Source organism: Rhinatrema bivittatum, chromosome 1, assembly GCF_901001135.1.
Source record: "Rhinatrema bivittatum chromosome 1, aRhiBiv1.1, whole genome shotgun sequence".
Classification (NCBI taxonomy): Eukaryota; Metazoa; Chordata; class Amphibia; order Gymnophiona; family Rhinatrematidae; genus Rhinatrema; species Rhinatrema bivittatum.
In genome coordinates, this window is record NC_042615.1 from 673,863,771 (window position 1) to 673,890,203 (window position 26,433).

General features: G+C 44.3%; 1 protein-coding gene across 1 annotated transcript in view; it reads left to right on the top strand.

Annotated features, from left to right (window-relative positions):
• EDIL3 (EGF like repeats and discoidin domains 3) overlaps nucleotides 1-26,433 on the top strand; it is a 974,710-nt gene that overhangs the window by 683,239 nt on the left and 265,038 nt on the right. Inside the window, exon 8 of the mRNA XM_029573785.1 lies at nucleotides 7,181-7,325. Coding sequence (XP_029429645.1) covers nucleotides 7,181-7,325 — 145 coding nt within the window. The remainder of the gene's footprint in view (nucleotides 1-7,180; nucleotides 7,326-26,433) is intronic.

Sequence of the window (26,433 nt, forward strand, 5' to 3'; positions counted from 1 at the left end):
AGAGAGAGCCAGCATGACTCCTGCCATACCGGCATGATGGCGGCCTCCTGCCGCGATAGGGAACGTGCCAGCAAGATGGCGTTGGGGGTCAGGCAGGCTGGCCAAAGAAGGTAGGAGGCGGCTTGTGGCTCCAGCCCTGAGCTGAATCGCAACAGGTTCCACCTGGAGGCAGAGTATGCCCACTCTCCTCACCTGAAACAGCAAATGTATTAAATACAATTTAGACAGAGGCTTCATTTGCCCTTCTTCCTCACCTGCAGGTACTGTATTTTTTGTCATAGGGAGGAGTGGTTGTTACATCCCTGGATTGATTATCATGGTCTTAACTCTATTATGAAGAAGAATTACTACCCTTGATCTCCAAGTTCTTTGACCTTTTTTGGGTTGAACAAATATTTACCAAGCTAGAACTTTGGGGGGCATATAACCTGATCAGAATCTGAGAGGATGATAAGTAGAAGACCGCTTTTAACACCTGTGATGACACTGAATACTTAATGATTCCCTTCAAGTTGTGCAACACCCCAGCAGTTTTCCAATTTTTGGTAAACAAGATCTTCTGGGACCTTCTCTAATCATGTGAAACAGGTCCTCCAGAAACTTTGTGAGCACCACTTCTACTCCAGATTAGAGAAATGTACCTTTGACAGGAAGATCTCCACCTCTGAGGATATAATATCTTATTCTACGGCCATCATATGGAACCAGATAAATTAAAAGTCATACTGGAGTGGGACCGGCCCATGGGATTTAAGCCACTGCAGCACTTCCAGGGGTTTTCAAATTACTATAGGCAATTTTATCCATGATTACTCCTTCTTGGCGGCCCTTCTTACAGCCCTAACTAAAAAGGGCTTGGACACTATGACCTGGACCCCAGGCACTATCCAAGCCTTCAAGCATCTGTAAGAAGAGTTCACCCTTGATCAGTGCCTACACCACCCAGATCTGCCCCAGCTATTCATCCTGGAGGTAGATGCATCTCTCTCTCGGGGTAGATGATGTCCTCCTACAGCATACCTATAATGATACTCTTGTGACCTGCTCCTACTTTTCAAAGAAATTGTCTCCAGCAGAGAAGAATTATACCATTGAAAATCGTGAGCCACTAGCGGTCAAGCTAGCCTTGGAAGAATGGTGACACCTGCTGGAAGAAGCTAAATACCCAGTAACTATCTATATGATCACAAAAACTAGAGCATCTAGCACAAGTGCAGAGACTGAAACCCCAGCAAGCCTGCTGGTCATTTCTTTTTAATAGGTTTGACTTTGATTTGCAATACCGTCCAATGAAGAAGAACCAACAAGCCAATGCCCTCTCATCTTCTTTTGGTATTTAGGGATTTCTGGAATTTCCATGGCATATCATCAACACTGTGAAGATTTTGGTTGCTGCTACATTTACAGTTTTTCCTGGCCAGACCTACAACAAGATTCTTCAGTGAGATTATGAAACCTGTTTGGAAGGGCACCCAGGTATCACCTGAATCTTGGAATTAATCATCTGACACTACTGGTGGCCTCAGATGAAGACTGACATGTAGTGTTTCATAGAGTCTTGTCTCATTTGCCAAGAATAAGAGTGTGAGAGCATGACCTTGGTGGTTGTTACAGTCATTACCAGGCCCCAAGGAACCCTGGACCCCATTGGCCACTGACTTCAGCACTGACCTTCCCCTCTCTGATGGCAACACCAGCATAAGGGTGGTAGTGGCTAGATTTTCTAAGATGGCTCATTTCATGCCTCTTGCAGGCCTCCCATCTGTGCCTGAACTGGCTAAACCTTTTGCCTAATATATCTTCTGTCAGCACGGGCTCCCCCTTTACATCTTCTCAGAATGAGGAGTTCAGTTCACAGCCAGCTACTGGAAAGATTTGAGCATAAAGTTTGGAATTACGTTAGATTTCACCTGAGCTTATCACCTCCAGAACAATGGACAAACCAAGCAGGTAAATCAGATTCTCAGGGCTTTTCTATGAGTCTCCATAAATCAACAGCAAGATAACTGGGCCTCCCCCCTCTCATGGGCTGAATTCTCCCTTATTAACTTATGAATAGTTCCACAGGGTCATTACCCTTCTACATTGTGTTCAGGCACCATCCCCATATACCTAGACCTGTTCCAATCTGTGACCCTTGCTCTGCACTAACCTGATGGGACAGAACTTCAGAAACTATGGCAGAAGACACACATCTCCTAGAGCAAGTGGTGAGCGTTTAAAAAAATATGTAGACAAGAAACATAGCCCAGCGCCTCAATTTCATCCAGGAAGCTTGGTTTGGTTTAGCACTAAAAATCTCTGAAGTTCACACCATGTTTTATGGGTCCGTTCCCCATTGAATGACAATTATGACCTGTGGCATACAAACTCAAACTACCGTCATCTTTGCGGCTCCATGATGTCTTCCATGTCTCTGTCCTGAAACCGGCAATTCTCTCTTGGCCGGGCAGACCACTCATCCAGATCCCTAGAAAGATAATTTGAAGTCCAGGACATTTTAGATTCCAAAAAATTCCAAAACTAATTATAGTACCTTAACTCTTGGAAGAATTATGGACCTGAAGAAAACTCCTGAGAGCCAGCAGCCAATCTCCAGACCCCCCAACTGGTAAAAAAAATTCCACCTATGCTTCCCCTAGAAGCCTAAGTCTACCAGCCTGGGGAGGAGGCTTAGGAGGGAGGGTTCTGTTATGTTTGGCCTTCCAGAGACTGCTCATGACCACAAGTACTCACATCTGTCACTGCCCAATGCCACCAATGCTCCCAGGCTGTCACTCCCACTGCTCCTAGGCTGTCACTCCCACTGCTCCTCTAGGTGCTTGTACATACATTGTATGGCACCTCTTAAGGGATCCACTACAGGAATTCCTGCTTCTTGTGCATGACATTATCCAGGTTTCTACTTAATCCTCATTGCCTTAGCAAACAGATGCCTCAGCAACAGGTCTCCTTCCTTGCAGTGTATGTTATCTAGAATTCCCAATTCCTGTGTTCTCGCTTCTCTTCCAGCCTTGCCTTGTCCAGACCTGCCTTAAAGCCTTGCCTTGTCCACCCTTGCCTCATCCAGCCTTTCCTCATCCAGCTTTGCCTCATCCAGCCTTTTATTCTCCAGCCTTCCTTGTCCATCCTGGCCTTCTCCTATCCATCTTGTCTAGTGTCTTCAGTGTGGCTTTGTTCACCTTTGACCTGACTCTCTGGATCTTTACCTCTTGCTTGGACCTGACCATGATTGCCTACCTCTTGGACCTGACCACAATTTCCTGCCACTTGGACCTGACCCCTTGCCTGGACCTGACCCCTTCTGCTAGCTGCCTACCCTGTCCTAGGCATTCCTTTGACTCCATTACTCTGCTGCCTGGCTGGATTCCAGTATGCCTTTGGACTTTAGTTATCTTCACTGCCCTAGAGACCCACCTAAGTCCTGCCAGCTGCCAGAACCCAAGGGCTTAACCTGCAGGGGATGCAACTAGTAGGGATGTGAATCGGGTGCCCAATCGTTCCCGCTTTCGGATTCGTCTGGCTGCGGGAAAATCTCATTTTCCCGTGGATCCGTTTTTTTTTAAGTGAAAAATCATTTTTTGGGTTAGTGCGCGCTAACTCATGTTAGCGCGCCCTAACAAAAATAGCAAAAAGTAACAAAAAATAACAAAAATAAACGTTTTTTTGTTAGGGTGCGCTAACATGAGTTAGCGCGCACTAACCCGAAAAATGATTTTTATGAAAATTCGGGGGGAAAAGTGATCGTTTCTTTTTTTACCTGATATATTAACGAATTTAGAAATATTGTACGATATTTCAATTTGTTAGAAAAACGATTCACATCCCTAGCAACTAGTAAAGGTGAATCTCATGAAGTCTCTGTCCCTCTACAGGGTATATTCCCCAGCTGCTGGTGTAGTCCTCATGGGTTCACATGCAACACTGCATCAACTACGCTGTAGCACAAAGGGTTCACACACCTGCTACCATTCCCACTTCTCCTTAAGCTGCAGTGGTCTTTGTCTGATTGCTGAGCTCCAGAACTCATAACAGCTAATCAGGCTGCTGTGTATACAGCTATTCTTCTCACCTTCCAAGTCTCTGTGAGTAGTGGAACTGTTTCTCTTCATTCTAGTAAATATTGTTTGGCATTAACAACTGAGTTAGGAAGTTAGCAGACAAAGACTACTGCCAATTGTAATAGAAGTTGTATCTATTAGCAATTAAGGCAAATGAGCTGCATATGGAAATAGATATAGGAAGTAAGGTGAAAGGATGATGGCTTTCTAGGAGCTTGAGGAAGAAGAAGGAGAGCTGTAAGCTTGTAAGAGCCTGCTTCTAACTGAAATTTAGCAGGAGGTAAGACACCTAAAGTTGTAAGTTGGTGAAAACTATGAAATCCCTTGAAAAGGCCTAAAGAAGTATTCTGAAAAGTTGTATGGAATGGATGAAGAGTTACTGAAGGTTATGAGGAAGGCTATCGTGTTTCCAGTGAACAAGGAGATTAAGTGAAGTAATTCTTTCTGTTATAGTGAAGAAGTGAATACTGAGGAACTTTGGAGTTGATGTGAATGGTGAGGAGATTGTGCTTACTCTAGCCTACTGAAGGAGAGTTGGGAAGTTCTTTGGGTGATTCTCTGTAAAAGAAGTACAAAACTGAAAAATACAAAGACCTTTCTGTTTATATTTAAATATTGAGAGAACACATAGAGAGAATATATATTATATTTGCACAATTATAATATATATTCTTTCTATGTGTTCTCTCTACTTGTATGTGAGAGAAGATACTTTGTATCTTATTTTGTATTCTTTACTGTACATTTTTGGTTACCTTTGTATTAGAAGGATTAGTGTATATCATGGATACATGCAGAACTATACTGACCAAGCTGCTACAAATATTCATTCTGGTGGTTTCCACCTTTTCGATTCTTCTAACTCGAACACTATAGAGAGGGATTGGGACGGATATGTTAAAAATAGGAGAAGTTTTATTAGGATGGAGCTGCACGTAGCCACTTTGGCAGAATATTGTTATGCCAGAAGTTACCCAGAGGTTTGAGAATCAACAAAGTACCTATTTTCACAGGAAGAGGTATTTTTACAGAAGTGGAATGCAGTTCTCAATAAATGCTCATATGACCTTATATTATTAATTATTGAAACTATAAAGAATACGATTGAGATAACTCAAAGAGTATTAGATACTGAATCATCTACTTACAGGAAATGTATCCCAAAGATGTTTATGATGCTCAAATTGGGGGAACTCCAGAAACAACTTGATAAATTTAAGATGGAAACCAGAAAATTTAAATTGAGTCAATTTATTTGGGATGAAAAGGACTATAATATAGGATACATTTACCCATGGGTACAGAAAAATAAGACACAGGGAAATCATAAGAAAGGAGATTTCTCCTTCTCTGATGATTCAGCAGATGACACACCTATTAAATTCCACAAGGAGGATGTTAAACATGTGTCCTTTCAAGCTCTTACCACATCTAATGTGGCCAATCAGAACATGAGTTAGCATTCCAATTTTTTAGGTGTCATTTTGATATAGGGAATTACAGAGGGGATAGTAATGTGTGTGAATATTTTCCTAACCACTTTTGTGGGTGATCTCAAGGAGAACGTGGTGAAGGGAACTTAGTCTCAGAATAACCTTTAGCTTGGAGTCCCCATGTGTGGGGAGTGACTTAATGTGCTTGTCCATGGAGAAAACAAAATTGCATACCTCTAATTGGTGTTTACTGTATACAGCAGATTAAGATAGTCACACATAACCATCCCACATCGACTTAGAGTTCTTTTTTTTTTTTCTAAGCTAAATTATATGACTGAGGGGGCCTTGTGATATGCACGCCTGTGTATCCCCAACTGTGCATATTGCAGAATATGCTTCTTCACTTTTCCAGTTACAGCTAGGGCACATTCCATCATCAGCTCCATTGGATTGTATCACCCATGTATGTGACTGACTTAGCAACTGTACACAGAGAACATCAGCTACAGATAAGAAACTTTACTCTGTTGTGTTACAGTTTGAATATAGTTTAGTCACCCACCCACAGTATGAGTAGTCCAGCCCGCATCCCCCTTCCCTCCAGACCCCCTCATCTCACCCCATACAAAAAAAAAGAAACCCTGCCAAGAGCAGGCTCTCAACTAACCCACTCATGGTGATCCAGCACTGCTTCTTTCTTCTAGCGCTGGAAGCATATACAATCTGTAGTGTACACTTTCAGGGCTTTAAAATTAAGCTTACTCTTAGCACTGAAAGTGTACACTACAGTAATTTACGTTTCCAGTGCTAGAAGACAGAAGCAGTGAGTTGAGATCTTGCTCCCAGAGATTTGGGTTTTGTTTTTTTTGTATGGAGGTGAAGTGGGGGTGGGGGAGGTGCCTGGAGGGATGAGGGTTGTGAGCAGGACTACTCATATTGCAGGTGGGTATCAGGTTTGGGGAAGGGAATGGCACCACTATCTAATGTATGTTAATGGGAATGTGTGTGTATGGGAGGGTGCCCAGTGACCTGTATAAGGAAAGGTTTGAGATTAGGGGGTACATAGCCCAAAAGGCCCATATCTAAAATGTGGGGATCAGGAGTGGAAGAATAGAGCTGCTGGCCCTGTTTGTTTGTTTTTATTTTCTTCGCTAACAGTGCTACTTAGCCAGATATCTTTTAAAGGTATCAAGGTAAGCAGGAAGTTATCAGGCCACACAAAATTGGTTAACTTTAGACCTGTTCTAAAGCAGGCTGTCTAACCTATCTGGACATACCTAATATTCACTACTTATCTGGCTAAATTATAACCAGATAAGTAGTTATCTGGCTATAATTTAGCAGGACAAGTGGTTGAATATGCCATTTGTGCCATTTAGATGGATAACTTTTGTGTTATCCATCTAAATGACTTTTGAATATAGACCTCGTTGAGTATTGTTGAATCATTATCAAACCCCAAGTCATCCTTTTGATGTATATTTAGGAGGTTTAAGTTAAGGTAATGTATGTGAACATTTCAATTGATGATGTCTTTGAAGGACTGGACTATGTTACTGAATTAAATTTGGCAACACTACATTTGATTTATTTTTTACTTTCTCTGATTTTAAAAAAAACCTTAATCCACTTAGAAAGATGAGTTTAAATCATGTTTTTAACTTTGTGTTATTATTGGCACAGGTGTTCCGTGGAAATGTGGATAACAACACTCCCTATGCTAATTCATTCACCCCTCCAATTGAAGCTCAGTATATACGACTCTTCCCTCAGGTTTGCAGAAGACATTGTACTTTGCGAATGGAACTACTTGGATGCGAATTGTCAGGTTAGCTTTTCAGTAATAACAATATCATTATTACAAATGACTAGCCAAGAAGAACCTGAGCCAGGCCTATCTCCATCATGTTTCTTGCTGATTATTGCTTGCATTCTCTCCTATGCCAGCTTCAAATCACCACACATCTGCAGCAGCAAGGCGGGTCATGGAGATACCAAGCAAACTCAGTGATCTTGGTCCCCCTGGCATGCCCTCTTCCTGTACATTTAAATTTCCTTTTGAAAGTGCATGAGAGGCAAGGAAGCACAGTTGTGGGGACATGGAAAGCTGCACTTGTTTAGTGTCCTTGTAAGCTGTGCAGCAGCTGCTAGATATTTTTGCACTTGATTGCTTACTCCCCCTTTTCCTGTGGACTTAAATGCTTTCTTTCCCTCTGCATTATTCCCTTTGTGGGCCTTCATACTTTCTAGCATGGACATGCAGACATACTTTATATCTAGCTATATATTTTCTTTTCATATTTTTGTTTCATTTCCATTTCATTATGTTGTTCATGCCACTTTTAAAATGTATTGTTTTTTAGGGGTTTTTTTTAGTTTTAGTTCACACAATTTTATAATATGTAAAATGACAAAAATATCAGAAAATTAATTTTTTTGGTGGGGGTGTCATTTCTTTTAGACAAAGACACAAAACAACATGAGAAATGGAAGCTAATATTCCCTATTGTCATTTCAAATGACTACACATCCCTAATGTTCCCCTCCCTCCCTACTGCTGCTGCCTTCCCTCTGATTCTTGAACTGGGGGAAGCTGTTTGGGTCTATCCAGGGCCCAGTGGTGGAAACAGTTACAGAATAGGGGATTTGAGCTAGAATGATGAGATAAAGGGAAGCAGCAAGGGCAAAGAGGAAGCTGGAACTCTATGCCCCCTTTTGGGCTGTATCTGTGATAGCTGCCTTGCTTGTTTCATCCTAATTACTCTACTGCCTTCAGGGAAAGAGACAGATATAAGCAACTGGTCAAGGAGGTGGAAGAATAGGGTGACATGTTGAAAAGGTGATAAGGGTGTAAAGACAGACACAGGGAAATGGAAATATAACACCCCAATACTACTGCAACAGTATAAATCTCTTCTTTCAGCTAATACTGAAGGCTATCAGGATTTATCAGGATATCTTCTTTTCAAAAGGACTCTAGAGGTTATATTGCTCAGTACATTGTTGCAGTTCTTAATAAAGGCCAATGTCCACACTAGTTGAATTGTTTCCAACTTGGTGCATTTATATTGGCAATACGACAAAATATTTTCATTCTGACCAACATAATTATTGGCATTCCTTGGCATTCAAAACAGTTGATAACTTGCTGGTTGACCAGGATGGCATAAGTTTTCACTATCTCGGTTCTGATCATAATCTCATAATCAGTTTGCACAGCATTCCAGGTTTAACAAAACTGTCCAAGAATTAATTCATAGCAATAAGTCCCCTCAGTACTATGCAGGAGCATGCCCAGTTCCCTCAGACTGGACCACATTTGTCTTTCATCCGGAGATGACTGGATTATACCAAAGGGGTTTAGTTACAGTGGGTTACAGAAAGATGGGAGAGAAAGCAAAGAAAATAGGGCATATAGGACTAAGGAGTGAAGGAAATGATGAATAACAGAGTGGACTGAGGAAAAGAGAGGAGACATAGAGGATGGTTACAAATATCCTTGTCATTATTGGCTCCACAGTTTGACAGCTACAGGCTAGCTGGGCTAGAAAGAGACAAATTGAGGAGACCAGGCTGGATTTCATTAAAAAAAGAAAGGATGAGAAATAAGCTGGGCTGGGGAAAAGGAGAAACTGGAGGGACACCGAGATGGAATGAGCAGAAACAAAATAGATATGCTGAAGAAATAAAAAGAAGGTAGAAAATTGAGATAATTTGGAAAACAGAAGAAGGAATGAAGAGACAGATTTGAGATGGGGAAGCATAAATAAAACCATGGACAAAAGTGTGTTCAGAAGGAGTTGCTCATTTTTTTTTTATTATAATTGTGTTTTTTATTGTATTAGTTAAATTGGACTGGCTCAGGTTTTGGCTCAGCTCCAGCTCAGTTTGCCTATAAAGATTATCGGCTTGTCGAGATCTAACAAGAACTGTTGCAAGATCTTGAAGTAGCTTATTTAGCCCCCAAAATATCTGACGCTCTTCTGCTTCAAAACTCAGAACAACATTAGGAAATTAGAAAATGCAATGAAGGGGGTCATCATTCTTTCAAAAATAAATAAATACAATAACCAATTAAAGAAACATACCCTATCTTTTGAGAGGAAAATTTTCAAAGTCATTAACATATGAAACAAGCAATTTACACATGTAAACTGAATGACTGAAAATCGCTTTCCCACAATGCAGTTAAAACTACATATTAATCCACAATGTGCATACTTTTAGTGACATTCAGAGGCGGCATTCCCATGGGCTTTTTTAGATCAAGGAAGGAAAATAATGTGCATAAATTGCATTTTCAAAACACTACATGTCATTTCCTATTTTAAAAAAAAGCATTTACAGAAAAAGCAGATAAAATTGGCTATGGATAATTTTTACCTGTGGCAAGTTTCAAAGTGAAAGCATGCACATAGGGGTAGATTTTCAAAAAACGCGAATAGGCGTACTTTTGCTGGCGCATCAGGTGCAAGCAAAAGTACGCTGGATTTTAGTAGATATGCGCGGAGCCGCGCGTATCCACTAAAATCCTGGATCGGCGCGCGCAAGGCTATGAATTCTGTATAGCCGGCGCATGCCGAGCCGCGCAGCCTACCCCCGTTCCCTCCAAGGCCGCTCCGAAATCGGAGCGGCCTTGGAGGGAATCCTCTAACGCCCTCCCCTCACCTTCCCCTCCCTTCCTCTACCTAACCCACCCGCCCGGCCCTGTCTACACCCCCCCCTTACCTTTCTCCGGGGATTTACGCCTCCCGGAGGGAGAAGTAAATCCCCGCGCGCCAGCGGGCCTGTTGCGCGCCGGGACGCGACCTGGGGGCGGGTACGGAGGGCGTGGCCATGCCCCCGGACCGCCCCGGGCCTTAGCCACGCCCCCATACCCACCCCCAAAACGCTGCCGACACGCCCCCTAAACGCCGCGACGACCGGGCCCGCCCCCGACACGCCCCCCTCGGAGAACCCCGGGACTTACGCGAGTCCCGGGGCTCTGCGCGTGCCGGTAGGCCTATGTAAAATAGGCTCACCGGCGCGCAGGGCCCTGCTCGCCTAAATCCGCCCGGTTTTGGGCGGATTTAGGCGAGCAGGGCTCTGAAAATCCGCCCCATAGTTTTGCTTTGAAAATTGAAGCAAATTCTGCAGGTAGAATAGTATCTGTGGATTTTGACCCAATGCAGACAGTCTGAAAATTGCCCTCCAAAGCTACTCTTTATTCTTCCTAAACAATTATTTAATTTCATGAACTGTTTACCATTGTTAGGTAATTTTGCACAGTGTTCTGGTATAGAGCACCATATAAATGACTAAATAAACCATGGACTTGATTACGGTAGGTCTTTTCTTTTAGACAAGAACAGGAGAAAATCCTTACTGAAACATCCAGATAATTTTATTAATGAAAATAACTGGACTCCATAATGTCTTCTATGGAATCCCTTCTCAAGGATAGGTGCCATGCTTCCTACTCTTACAGAGCAGTACCACCACTCATGTAGGATGATGTAAAAAAGGACAACATGGGTTCCATGGAATGGGGGCAGGAATACTCCTGCAGGGCCTCCAAAATAGTTTCACAGTTCACAAAAACTAACAGTCCACTCCATAAAGCTTGTTCCAAACCAGAAGATGGCAAAGTTTCAGCAGATATAGAAACCAAAGTCCAGAATGTAATAGTGAGGAAATAGCTTACAGGTCTTTCAAAAATCCAACAACATACTGATGCAGACACAGTCCTAATGCTGCTTAAGTCTCTACAATTCTAGGGCACCATACACTTCCTCCTTCTGAGCTTTTAAATTCTGAGCCCCAGAGGGAAACTACAGAGTGTTTCTTGAAATTCCTCAATGTAACTTGTGACTGGAAGGATGTCCCTCAAGACATATCTTTCCACTGTTTCTAGTGGTTGGAAATTCATTCCACCTCTTGAAGAAGAGATCCTCCTCTTCCACAGATACACCAGTGGAACTCCAAGACAGGCCACAACTGTTCCTCTGGCTCCCAGCAGTAGACAATTCCATACTTCTCTTCACAAACTCTTGAAAAACTCTTCCTTATGGATATGCTTTCATTCTTAATGACATAAGAACATAAGAAATTGCCATGCTCGGTCAGACCAAGGATCCATCATGCCCAGCATCCTCTTTCCAACAGAGACCAAACCAGGCCACAAGAACCTGGCAAGTACCCAAATACCAAGAATATCCCATGCTACTGATGCCAGTAATAGCAGAGGCCTTTCCCTATGTCAACTTGATTAATAGCAGTTAATGGACTTTTCCTCCAAGAACTTATCCAAACCATTTTTGAACCCAGCTACACTAACTGCACTAACCACATCCTCTGGCAACAAATTCCAGAGCTTAATTGTGCGTTGAGTGAAAAAGAATTTTCTCCAATTAGTCTTAAATGTGCTACATGCTAACTTCATGGAGTGCCCCCTAGTCCTTCTATTATCCGAAAGTGTAAATAACCGATTCACATCTACTCGTTCAAGACCCCTCTTGATTTGAAAGACCTCTATCATATCCCCCCTCAGCCGTCTCTTCTCTAAGCTGAACAGCCCTACCCTCTTCAGCCTTTCCTCATAGGGGAGTTGTTCCATCCCCTTTATCATTTTGGTTGCCCTTCTCTGTACCTTCTCCATCGCAACTATATATTTTTTTAGATGCGGCAACCAGAATTGTACACAGCAATTAAGCTGCGGTCTCACCATGGAGCGATACAGAGGTATTATGACATTTTCTGTTTTATTAACCATTCCCTTCCTAATAATTCCTAACATTCTGTTTGCTTTTTTGACTGCTGCAGCACACTGAGCCGACAATTTCAAAGTATTATCCACTTTGATGCCTAGATCTTTTTCCTGGTTGGTAGCTCCTAATATGGAACCTAACACCGTGTAACTACAGCAAGGGTTATTTTTTCCTATATGCAACACCTTGCACTTGTCCACATTAAATTTCATCTGCCATTTGGATGCCTATTTTGTTTCATATCTTTTCTAAACCAAAACAATTTTAAAAAATCATGAAATGTTTGTGTTTTCTAAAATTTTATGTTTAGTGCCCCCCATGTCAATTTAGTAAACCAGAATGCACTAACTCTGATAGTGCACACTAAATCAAAAATAGCACTCACTAACTCAAAACAGTGCATACTAAATGAAAATAAAATAAATGAAAATAAAACCTAACAAAAAAATTGAAAAAAGGGAAAAAAACAAAACAAAATTAAATAAGCCAAAGTTTTATCTATGTGCAACCCTTTCCTAGGGAGTTCTTCTTCCCAAGGGCACACAAACTATTTTTTTCTCTGGGGCTGATCCGGCTAGCACTTTTCCCTTCTTTCTTTGCCCCAAGGGGTGGATCCTTTTTGTAGGGGAAAGCTTAAGCTTTTGGCCCAAGTTGTGGTGTGTTTCTAGCTCCTTCTTCCTTAGTAACTGTAAGGCTGTTCCTGGGACAAAAAGGCAGGACAAGATATCGGGCATTCAAAATAAAAGTTTATTGATTCTTTAACATTAAATCAAAGACCAATGTATCCAAATGATTATTACAGTTATCTGGTTTACAGTTGCTAATATTTCTTTCAGTATGTGTCTTTTCTCCCAGGGTCCTGAGGTTAAGTGTTGCATCGGAGGTGGACCCTTGGGCCAAGGTGGGATTGACACAACCCGTAGGTAAGGACCTACAGGTCCCCTCACCTTTCTACATTGACTCCAGCCTCTGGTTTCTCCTCGCTGGCGGCAGTGAGCCGTCAGCTCCATCCTCATGCCTCCGGCTCTGCCCCAGTCCCCGGTGTTCCCGGTCCTGCTTCCACTTCTCGTCGGGCCTCTCCACGTGGCCCATGGAGAGACACTGCTATTCACACCGCGCCCCTCCCTAGACACATGTGCGCACTATTGATTCATAAGTAGGGACTGCAGCGAGAACCTAGCCGCGGCCCCGGATGATGACGTCAACCTAACTACAGTATTTAAGCTCAGGCTCCACTCCCTAGCGTTGCCTTTGCAACAGGTCTTCTCGTTGGTCGAATACTCTTTGCCTCCTAGAGATTCGTCTCATCCCTGCGTTCCTGTTCCTCGTTGTTCCTGGTTCCTGTCTCTTCGTTCCTACCCTGCTTTATGCTTCGGATTGACTACACGAACTTTGACTTTGCTTTGCCTGACTTTGCCATTGATCACCTCCAGTCCCAGACCTCTGCTTCGCCTGACTATGCTACTGCCTGTCTCCAGACCCAGACCTCTGCATCGCCTGACTACATTACCGCCTATTTCTAGACCCAGACCTCTGCTTCGTCCGACTATGCTTTTGACCTTCTCCATGATCAGACCTCTGCATTGCTTGACTACGCTCTTGACTATCTCCATGATCAGACCTCAGCCCTGTTTGCCATTACCTTCGGAATAAGAACAAGAACTCACTGAAACACCATATGAATAAGCTGAAAGATAATATAATTAATCATGTGGACACCTCATAAATTTACGTGGGCTTATCTCAGAATGCCTCACGCCGAGGGTGTGCAGCGTTTTGAAAGCTGCTATACACATCAATTAACTTAGCTTTGACTGTGCACCCAATGTTCTAATCATTGGTGACCACATTGTTTTTCAATGTTTAAACTTTTTGACAAATATTTTTGCAGGGGAAACCGGACACTTATCTGAGCATTGCTTGGACAGTATTTGAGAACACCGACCCAACCCGACACGGTGCGTGTTTCGTGGGCTTCATCAGGGGTGGAAAACTTATGTGGTGTGTTCTATCTCTGTCTTCCGCATGCACTGCTACTCGGTTTCAGCTTTAACTAGCAGCCACTTCCTGAAGTATAATGTTTTCAGATACTTTAACACGTTACCAAGATGTTTTCAATATCTAACAAGGCTAAATATATATCCGCAATACGAACCCATTTGTTCTGGATTTCTATTTGCACCGAGTTGTCCGGTATTTCCCGTATAGCTTGGGATAAGGAAGAACAAGAGTGGCCTGTCCTTGACTGTGGTAAAAAGAAGGTGCGAAACGGTTCCCATCCCGTTCCTATTGTATACGCTCCCACTAATGAATGGCCATAATGTCTCGCTTGTAGGTATGCAAAAAACTCTTGGTGCCATATTCCATATACTTTTTGAAAGTCTTGGAAAGACCACATATTACCTGATCCCGGCTCAAAGAATTGAAAGACCTGTTTAACCCCTTGGTCCCCCATTGTGGGAAGATGGTACCCGTCAGTCCACTGGAAAACATGGGATTGCCACAAAATGGCATATAAGGTGTATTATGGCTTGTCAAATGCAATTTAGACTTACACAAGTATCTTCAAGCCTTTCTCCCAGACGTTATTATCATATGCCGCTTATAAGCTGCTGGGATGTAAAGACCTGGAACCTGCATCAGTGCTTCTGGTCTATAAGGTGCCAACAATTCAAGGATAAGGGATAGAGGCGTGAATTTCCCAGTGTCCTCCAGCCAATCCTGTACATGCCATAATATACAAGCTAGGTTATATGCCCTCCAGTCCGGACATGCTAGCCCCCCTTGCCTGCTGGAATGTTGAAGCATTTGTAGTGAAATCCTGGGTTTACGTTTCTCCCCCCCCCCCCCCCCCCCCCCCCCCCAGATAAAGGATCTTATCAATCTATTTACCCTAACAATTTCTATCTTGGTCAGCCATATGGGCACCTGTTGTAAAACGTAAAGCCATCTAGGCAATTCTAACATCTTTAGCAGTGTTATTCTACCTTTTAAGGATAACAGGAGAGTACTCCACGTTTGCAGTTTCTTGGCCATATTTTGTAGCAGAAGCCGAATGTTAACTTCATGAATCTTTGTGGTATCTCTAGTCAACAAAATACCTAGATACCTCATGGTCGTGTTGGCCCACTTCAGGTGAAAATCCCCTCTCCAGTTCTGTCTAATCGACCCTCCCAAGTCCATGGCCTCGAATTTTTCAACATTTATTTTTAATCCAAATAAGGTTTCATGAGTCAGCACTCTTTCAAGAGAGTTTTGAGGGGTTGTCAAAAAAACCAGAACATCGTCTGCAAAGGCAGAGACCTTAAATTCCTGCCTCCCCCATGTAAATCCCTTGATCCCAGGATCTGCTTCTATCTTCCTTAAAAGTGGGTCTATCGATAGTATGTACAGTAAAGGCGAGAGGGGACAACCCTGCCTTGTATCCCGATGTAAACTGAAAGCCTCTGATACATGGCCATTCGCTCGGATGGAAGAAGTGGGATTGTGATATAACATTTTTATATTGTGAACTATGTCTCCCTTGAAACCATATTGACTCAATACAGAGAAGAGGTAGTCCCAAGCAACCCTGTCGAAGGCTTTTTCGGAGTCAAAGCCCACCAGGATTACTTCCACCCCCTGTTTGTGGCATTCCTCCATGGCTATAATCAATTTAGTTAAATTTGTGCTTATGGCCCAGCCTTTGACAAAGCCCACCTGATTAGCCATAATAATGTCCAGGAAGACCCCACTCAGCCTATCCGCCATAATTTTTGCAAAAAGCTTAGCTTCAAAATTTAAAAGAGATATCGGCCGGTAAGCCGCTGAAGAGGATAGGTCCTTACCCGGTTTCTCTAATACTGTAATATACGCTGATGTCATTTCCACAGGGAACCTCCCTCTCTTTTGAGCCTCCCTATAAAAAAGCAGCAGGTCCTCCACCTCCTGAGATATGAGATACTTATAATATTCAATGTTAAACCCATCTGGGCCTGGTGCCTTGTTAGCCTTGCTGGCTTGTATAGCTCTCTGTAATTCTTCTAATTGGATAGGTTTATTCAAGTATTCCAACTGTTGAGCAGTAATCCTTGGGATTTTTAACCCACGAAAAAATTCCTCCTCTTGCAACTTGCCCCCCTTCCTATCTTCCGAATATAGCTGTTCATAAAATTTTCGAAACTCCGCACATATCTCCTCCCCGGTAACTTGGGGCGTCCCGTCGGCTTTGCGCAATTTATCAATCATTGTACTTCCCTTAGCTAGGCGGACCAGATTTGCCAAAACCCGTCCCGATTTGTTCCCAAATCTGAAAAACTTGTGTGCCCCTAACTGCATCCCCCTCTGCGCCCTCTCATGTAAAATCCTATTCAGGGTACATAAGATATCATTGTACTGAGATTGCGCCTGAGTGGTGCTCTGATGTGCCAAGTTCTGCTTAGCTTCCCTCAATTGCTTTTCCAATTGTATTATGGTCTTAGCCGTTGCTTTTGATTTTGCTATGAGGTAGGATGTCATTTCGCCCCTCAGTACTACTTTGCTTGTGGCCCAATAAAGCCACGGGTCACTCTTATGTTCCCGGTTGTGATACGCAAAATCATCCCACTTGGCTATGAGAAAGTCCCTGAATTTAGCATCCCCAGATAGGTGCCCAGGGAAACACCACATCCTAACGGATGTGGTGTTTCCCTGGGCAATCTCCACCCATATGAGCACATGGTCTGATATTTCTATGGGACCTATTGCTGCTCTTGTGATCTTGGGAAGTGTGGAAGAAGAGACTAACACATAGTCAATTCTCGACAGAGTTCAATGGGCTTTCGAAACATGAGTATAGTCTCTTTCGTTCGGATGGAGGGTCCTCCAAATGTCCAGTACCTGCAACTCTGTGCATAAGTACGATATCCCCTTCCCCTTCATGCTCGGTACATTAGATGCCGGATGCGAATGATCCACCCTGGGTTCACTTACACAATTAAAATCACCAAGCAGTACCAGGGGCCCCTGAGACAATGCAAGTAACTGGCTCGCCAAGCCTTGAAAAAATGAGTGTGTGTAGGCATTTGGAGCATATATACTGCACATGGTAACAGCCCTTCCATTAACTTTGCCCACCAAAATGAGAAAGCGGCCCATGGGGTCCGGCACCTGCTGTAACAACTCAAACTTAATATTTTTGTGTATTAAAATGGATACACCCGCCTTCCGCGCTGCTGCCGGAACCTGAAAGCATTGGCCTACCCACTGTCTTTTTAGTTTCATGCCTTCTGCCTCAGATAGGTGGGTCTCTTGGAGAGCCGCTAACCCTACCTTATGGCGTTGCAGAGCATTAAGTATTTTTTTCCGCTTAACCGGAGTGCTTATGCCCCCTACATTCCAGGATATATACCTTATATGACCTATCCTGTGTTTAAGGCCGTTTCATATCTGTAAAGCCACTGAAACTGCTCTCCGGAAGGTGGCCTCCCAGCCTGAACGTCCCTCCGGTCCAATTCCGAGACTCTAGTCTCCCCACTGCCTTTAGCCTTATTGTGGTGTGTGCCCGCCCCCAGCCGTACCCTCGTAACCACACATCCCCACCCCCTCCCTCCCCCAATTCCCCCCTCCAAATAAACCATAAGCAACATCTCTGCCCACTAATGTATGGGCCTGAGGTCCGTTAACTTTGCGACCAGGTGCTGGACCGCATTTAGAGTTCCTTCCCACCATTAACTCTAATTGAACCGTCCAACTAGAGGGCTATATAAAATGACTATTGCCCTAGTAAGATGGTAGCAGTCTCTCTCTGGTGCTTTATCTTTCCCCAACATCACATAGAAACATAACTTTAGTAAACATGATAATATTAAAACATCTTATGCAATATAATATAAGTGGCTTATATGCCCCGCATCTTGGCATGATATTCCCGCTGCTTGTCAGATGCCAGAGTACAGTGCTCGTCATAAATAATCTCCATTATGAGCAGTCGTCTTGTGGGGCACAACCGCCCCTTCCTCTCATTTAACAACCACTTCCATGCTGAACTGGAAGACTTTTAGCCTCATGAAAAGGTATTGAATTGTATATATATCCAAAACCTTATAACATCTTCGTCTTTCTGTCTGATTCCGCCATCATAGATCCTTAATGGATTGCCATCCTGGCATTCATAGTATTATACTGGTCAGTGGCAAAGCTCCTATTCAGTTCTTAGTGGCTCCCGGTGCACCCAGCCATGCCTTGGCTTTCTCTGGGGTGTCAAAGGACTGAACTTTGTCATCTCGCCACACTTTTAGTATCGCTGGGTACTGGAGGGTAAACCTTATGTTTTTATTGTACAAGTCATTGCACGTTGCCGAGAACAGGTGTTGTTTCGCCGCCACTGCAGTTGAGAAGTCTTGAAATATGAAAATCTTATGCTCTTTATATTTTAATTCTCTTTGCTTGTGGTATGCTGTTAAAATTGCAGCGCGCTGCGCCCAGTTCATAAATCTTGCTATCACAAGTCGGGGGCATGCGTCTGACTCTCTCCTGGGGCCCAGCCTATGAGCCCTTTCAATGGTGAGCTTCCCTTCCATGGCCTCCAAGTGGAGAGCCCCCGGCAGCCAGGACTCTATTAAGGACTGAAGCTCTCCCTCTACGATCGCCTCCGGGAAACCCATGAATTTCAAATTGTTTCTACGGGCCCTGTTTTCTAAGTCTTCTAACTTAGAATCCACCGCACTTACCACAGACTCCAGTACCGAGACTCTGGCCACGAGGGCTTGCTGGTCCTCCTCCACTGCCGCGATTCTTCCTTTGGCGATTTCAATCCGATGACCAATATCTGTCAGCGATTCTTTAAGGGTTGCAAAGTTTTCAGCAATGCCTGTAAAATTTGGTTCTAATGCCTCTACCACAGCCGCAGTCATCCGAGCTATCGCTGCGTCGTCCAGGCTAGCTGCTTCCTGTAGCTTCCCGCCATCCGCCATTTTGTGCTCAGCCCCTCCATTTTTCACCTTTTCTTTTTCCTTGCGTGGCGTTTTTGCTGACATTATTTTTTTTGCACAGCCCAAATCGTCCGGTTCCCGAACCATTCCGCTGCCCTCCAGTACCTTTAGGCCAAGCTTCTGGTGAGTTTGATGCTGTTAAATGTTAGCTTTCTGCGATCCAGCACCCGGAGCTCTAGGGAGTGTGGCTCACCAAGCTATCGCATCACGTGACCTCTTTCATTGTAACTTCTTTAAAACTGACTCACTATGAGGAAACACTTGAACAAGCAATTTTTATTGCAGGGCCAGTCTTATGGAATTTGTTGCCTGAGCAGCTTAGAAACTCAGACTGTGTAAAATCTTATAAGAAACTTTTAAAAGCGTATTTATTCAATGTTGTTTTAATTCATGAGTAAAAGATTTCACATAGGCTGCTTAAAATGAGACAATGGGCCTATCTATTATCAGTTTGAAGTGTTGGTTTGTAGAATTGACAAGCTTTTTGTTTCTTGTTTGTTGTTAGATTTTCCTTAATAAGTAATTTGTTTTATTGGATTGTTTTATCTCTTTTCAATGTTATATGTTTTATAAATATTATGGATCTTTTTTTTTTTTTTGTAAACTGCTTTGAACGAAGACTAGGTGGAATAGAAATGTTTTAAAATAAATAAACAAATGTCCGGGTAAGTAGTGCTGTTGACACAAAAAAAAAAATAAAGAAAATATGTAAACAGGCCTGCAGCCAAATCCCCTCCCTTCTTAAAATGTAAAGTAAGACCCTGTTGGGCCAAGCTCCTCTTAAATTTGTAATAATGTGCCATCCACAGATTGGGGCCCCCTGCATGCTTTCCCTGTTCTATAAATATTAGTTAAATAAGGCTGACCCCCCAACCCCCATTTCCCCCACCCATAGTTCCAGTTTCGGGTAGTTTATGCTTCCAGTGCTAGTACTGACACACACAGATAGGGGTAGATTTTATAAATGTACGCGCGGGCGTACTTTTGTTCGTGCACCAGGCGCGAACAAAAGTACGCTGGATTTTATAAGATACGCGCGTATCTTATAAAATCCGGGGTCGGCGCGCGCAACGGGGTGCACATTTGTGCAACCTGTGTGCGCTGCCCAGCACGCGCTGCCTGTTCCCTCCGAGGCCGCTCCGAAATCAGAGCGGCCTCGGAGGGAACTTTCCTTCCGCCTCCCCTCACCTTCCCCTCCCTTCCCCTAACTAACCCACCCCCCCGGCCCTATCTAAACCCCCCCCTACCTTTGTTGGCAAATTTACGCCTGCGGGGGCGTAACCCGACCCGGGGCTGGTCCGGAGGCCTCGACCATGCCTCCGGGCCGCCCCCGAAACACTGCGTCACTCGCGGCACGCCCCCGACACACCCCTCCATGCAAGCCCCGGGACTTACGCGCTTCCCGGGGCTTGCGCGTGCCGCCGAGCCTATGCAAAATAGGCTCGGCGCGCGCAGGGGGGTTTGGGGTAGGTTTTCGGGGGGGTACGAGCGTATTGTACGCGTGTACCCCTTTGAAAATCTACCCCATAATTTAGACAGCTACCTAAGTCGTCCCAGACATACCCCCAGCTAAATTTTAGACAGATAATGAGCTATCCTGCTAAAGTTTAGCTGGATAAGTGATGGAAATATTCAAAAGTCAGCATTTAGCCTGATAACCTAAGAACATATGATTGCCATACTGGTTCAGACCAAAGGTCCATCAAGTCCAGTATCCTGTTTCCAATGGTGGCCAAGTCAGGTCACAAGCACTTGGTAGGATCCCAAAATGTAAATAGATTTCATGCTGCTTATCCCAGGGATAAGCAGTGGATTTCACCAAGTCCACCTTAGTAATGATTTAAGGACTTTTCCCCCAGAAACTTGTCCAAACCTTTTTAAAACCCAGCTATACTAACAGGTTTCACTACTGGCAATGAATTCCAAAGTTTAATTATGTGTTGAGTAAAAAATTATTTTCTCCTATTTATTTTAAATGTACTTCTTAGTAACTTCTTTACATCTCCACTAGTCTTTATATTTTTTGAAAGGGTAAACAACTGATTTGCATTCACCTACTACTACTTAACGTTCAATAAAGCTATATGACATAAGCAGTGCTGTATAAACTTACAAAAAGAAAATTCCTGCTCAATAGAGCTTATAAACTAATAAGACAAATGTACAGGACAAGAGATAAGTATTTTACAAAACAAGACAATGGTTAAAAAGAAAGGAAAAAAATAAATTTAAGAAGACTAAAAACAGACAATTAGTCATAAGATTTAAAAGTGGGTTCAAAAAGGGGGTCTTTAGATGAATTTAACATGGCAAAAGAGGGAACATAATACACCAGTTCAGGAAGACTATTCTAAGCACACAGCAGAACAGTGGAAAGCTTGGAGTTGGGAATTGGTAGAAGAGGAGAAAGGTATAGATAGGAGTGACTTGTCCGATGAGCAGAGTGTGCGAAAAGGGATAAACAGAGAGATAAGAGAGGAGAGGTAGTGAGGTGCTGCAGAGTGAAGGCATTTGTAGTGAGAAAGAAGAGCTTGAATTGTATGCAGGAGCTGATAGGGAGCCAATGCAGTAACTTCAAAAGAGTAGTTATTTATTTATTTATTTATTTATTTATTTTTAACTTTTATATGCCGACATTCTTGCATCAAATACAAATCATACCGGTTTACATTAAAACAGAAAATGCAGGAAATATATTTCCATAGTCTAATACAATGAACATTTATAACAAAAATTGTTAACAAGCAATAAAGTTGGAAAAAGGTTAATTAACAGAGGAAAAATAAATGAAAGAATTTTAAATAAAGCACAAAGGGTTGCACAAAGGGGTGCACAAAGGGGAGAGCCCCTTTGTCGCGCCCCTTCGGCGCGCGACGCCTGGTGGCCCGGCGCCGTTTACTGGCTCAAACGCTGAGCGTGATGACGTCAGGGGGGCGGATCTCTTTCTCACTGAGCTCTCCATAATTCTTAGTTTCCAGGAGATTTTTCCATTTTTTTGTCTTTTTTCTCTCAGGGATTGCCCTGAGTTATGTGAGCGTAGCACCTTTAGTAAAAAATGTCATGCAGCTGAATTTAGGACAAGATTGCAGTGGAGAAAGATAGCTTGCTGGGAGACCTGTGAGCAGTATGTTGCAATAGTCTAAGCAGGAGGAGATGAGAGATGGGATAAGAATTCTGGTGGTACATTCAGAAAGGAAAGGATGGGTTTGGGCAATTTTATAAAGAAAGAAATGGCATGTTTTAGCAGAGTTTTGGATATACATAGAGAAGGAGAGAGTAGTCAAAGATGACTCCAAAGTTGCGGTCTGATGGTGCTAGGGTGATGACTGTGTTATCCACAGAAATAGAGAAAGGAGAATGAAAGGAAGTGGGCTTGGGGAAAAATAAGGAGCTATGTCTTGGCCAAATTGATTTTAAGGTGGTAGGAGGACATCCAGGCAGCAATGTCAGATAAGCTTGTCAAAATCTTGGAAACAGACTTCTGGTGAAATTTCTGATGTAGAACAGTAGATCTAGTGGTCATCAGCATAAAAATGGTATTGAAAGTCATGCAAGGAAATCAGAGCAACAAGGAAATTAGTATACAGTGAGAAGAGAAGAAGGCCCAGGACAGAGCCTTGAGACACATCAATTGATAGTGGAATGGCAGTAAAGAAGGAACCACCAGAGGAGTTGCTAAAAGTATGATGGGAGAGGTAAGAAGAGAACCAAGACAGGACAGATGTCAGAAATCCAAGCGAAAACAGATTATCAAATAATATGTTTCATTCCACTCTTTATTTTATAGACCTCTATCATATCTCCCCTTCAGTTGTTAGTTATCAGACTAATGGCCCCATTGATCACAGGTGTCTTGTTCTCTCACCACCTCCCCACTGCTACTCTCTGAACTACCTGATGGTGTCTGAAGATATATACCACTGCAAGTTTGCCAATATAGATATTGGGATAATCACATAGTTAAAAAATCTCCCCTATATTATTTTGACTAATTGTTGTACTATAAGAGAATTAGCGTTTTTTCCAGTCAGCACAAGGAAAATAAAGAACTGTCTGAAATTTCATGTAAACCTTATTGAGGAAGATGATCTGATATAAATACAGATTAAGGAGCTTATATTCTGGCCTCTAGTATTTATCTATAAGTGATGTGAGACCAGTCAATTGAAAAAGTAGATTACATTTATGATTTATTAGTGCAGTGATCGGAATGTGGAGTCAAATCTACTTATGCAACTGTACTGAGATGAAGATATTTATGCTGACTTACTACAGATTTGTCAGCAGTATCAGGGTATTGTTGTGCATCCCAGCCGCATGGGTACTGTGACCCGGCCTGCTCATCTGGCTTTACACTCCAGTAGCACAGGCTTGGCTGCTGCCGCAAAACCCCGGCATCCCTGTCTCTCACCGTGGCCTTCCTCATCCCTGTAGGCCTCATAGTGAAGCTCCCGTCTGGGCTCTACGTCTTCGGCCGGCTTGGCCCCACGCACGCGGCCGTCATCTGTGTATTTAAAGGGAGGTGCATGCTGATGACATCATTGGGCCTCCACATATAAGGCAGGGCTCAAACCCCTGATCGCTGCCTTTGTAATCGGGTCAACACTACAGTGTGCTAGTTTGCTTGTTCCAGTGTTTCTTGTTCCAGTGTCTCTTGTTCCAGTGTCTCCTCATTCCAGCATCTCCTCATTCCCTGGTAGTACCCTCCGGACTGATCTCACGATACTGACCATTGTCTGTCCACTGACCATATCTGCCCGCTGCCTGGAACCGACCTCAGCCTTTCCACTGACCACGTCTAACCGCTACCTGGAACCTACCTCAGCCTTTCCACTGACCACGTCTGATCGCTGCCTGGAACTTGACCTTTGCCTGACCTGACTATGCCCGGACTGACCACTGGTACTGGCCCTTGCTTTGGCTGACCATTCTGGACTGATACACTGGCCTTGATCCTCGCTATCCACTCGGACACTCTCTTCTGGCCTTTCATGACCATCAGACCATCCTGTTTGGACATTGACCATGCACCCTTGTTCGTGGTGGGCACATCCCTTCACTACCTTTCCAGGAGACCCTGAGAGGCCCACCTAAGTCCAGGTGGCTCGGGTACCCAAAGGCTCAACCTGCGGAAACCCCGGGCTGTTATTGTCAAAGCTCCAGCTAGCTTCTGTCTTCTCCTGTGCTCTGCCTCCTGGTGGAAGGCTCTCTCTGGGTTTGACCAGAGGGCCATACCAATACTGCTCCAGGTCAAGGGTCCACCTCCACCTTGGATCTGCTGACCGAATATTACTGGTGTCCTCAGGTCAGGAGAGATGTTCATCTTTACGTCAGCTCCTGCCCGACCTGTGCTCGACTAAACACGCTGACTGGTCGCCCGTGGGGGCTCCTTCAACCATTGCCTATCCCCACCGAGCCATGGACTCATTTGTCGACCGACTTCATCGTGGACTTGCCACCTTCGGAAGGGAAAACAGTGATATGGGTCACGGTCGACAGGTTTTCGAAGATGGCCCACTTCGTCCCCCTCACTAATTTACTGATAGCACCTGAGCTTGCTAGTCTGTTCACCCAGCACATCTTTCGCCTACATGGACTTCCTCTCCATATTGCCTCCGATCGGGGCTCACAGTTCACGGCTAGATATTGGAGAGCAGTCTGCAAGAAATTTGGGGTCCAGTTGGACTTCACGACCGCCTTTCATCCCCAAGGCAATGGCCAAGCAGAGCACATGAACCGCACCTTGAAAGCCTTCCTCTGAGCCTTCGTGGGAGATCTACAAAATGATTGGGTGGCATTACTCCCGTGGGCAGAATTCTCCTACAACCACCATAGACATTCGGCAACCGGTAGGCCTCCCTTCCAGGAAGTCTATGGGAGATGTCTCCGTCCTCCTTTGCCTTTGCCATTGGCTGTCCCATCACCAGCTGTGCAACTCACAGCCCAACAGCTATGCAGCCTCTGGGCTCTACTCGGGAGAAACATCAACGCACGGCAGTCACGGCAAAGAGGTACGCGGACCATCTACGACGTCCAGCTCCAACGTTCCGTCCTGGGGACAAGATATGGTTAAGTACCAAACACCTTCACCTGCAGGTTCCTTTTATGCACTTGGTTCCGAGGTACATCGGTCCATTTCCAGTCACAGAACAAGTGGGTGCTGCTTCCTATCGACTCCATCTTCCCTCTACGCTCAGGGTTCATAACATTTTTCACATCTCATTGCTCAAGCCATTGGTCTTGTCCATCTTCCACAACAAGATCCCTGACCCTGTCGCTTCCGTGGCCCAGGAGGACACTGTCTACCAAATGAAAGAGATATTGGATGTGCGATTCCACCTCAGATGATGGGAGTATCTCCTCTCCTGGAAGGGTTATGGCCCTGAGGATAATTCCTGGGAGCCTGCCTCCAACATTTTGGATAAAGCTCTTCTTCAACAGTTTCATCTACGTCACCCTGCTAAGCTGAAGCCCCCAGGAAGGGGGCATAGAAGGGAGGGTACTGTTATGTGCCCGACCCGCGGAGGTCCGCGGGCCGGTCCCCCACTTACCCCGGGGCATCTGGTGGCAGTGGCAGCATGGCTGAGGCCTAGTCTGGCCCGCAGCCTCCTTCGCAGTGGTCCCTCAGTGAGGGAGACGCCGCCGACGTTGATTCAGGCCCCGCCCCTAGGCGCGCGTGCAGGGGCTCGGCCATTTAAAGGGACCAGTGCGGGAATACCCTGCCCTGCCTCAGGGCATGACGTAAGATGCTGCCAGTATTTAAACTGGCTTGACAATCATCTCAGGGGATTGCAACGAGGTTCACTCCTTGAGAGTTACTAGTGGCTGCTTCCAATTACCGGCTTCCGACTACTTGCTTCCGTCCACTGGCTTCTGACTTTGGCTTCCGACTACTGGCTTCTGACCTTGGTCCGTCAATTGGCTTCCAATTCTGGCTTTCGTCCACTGGTTCCTGACTCCGGCTTTCATCCAGAAGGACTCTCCTGTCCAAGCGGCTCGGGTCCTCACGAGCTCCTCTCGGGGGGACCGCGGGCTTCCAGTGGTGAAGATCCATCCGGTCTCCTGCCCTGTGCCGCCTCCCGGCTTTGACTTCCACTGTGGGTCTTCTCATGGTGTGTCATCATCTGTCCCAGCCGGCTCAAGGGTCCACGAATCCAACACTTCTAGGAAAAGTAAAAAGTCATGGGATAGATGGTGATGTCCTTTTGTGGGTTACAAACTGGCTAAAAGAGGGGAAACA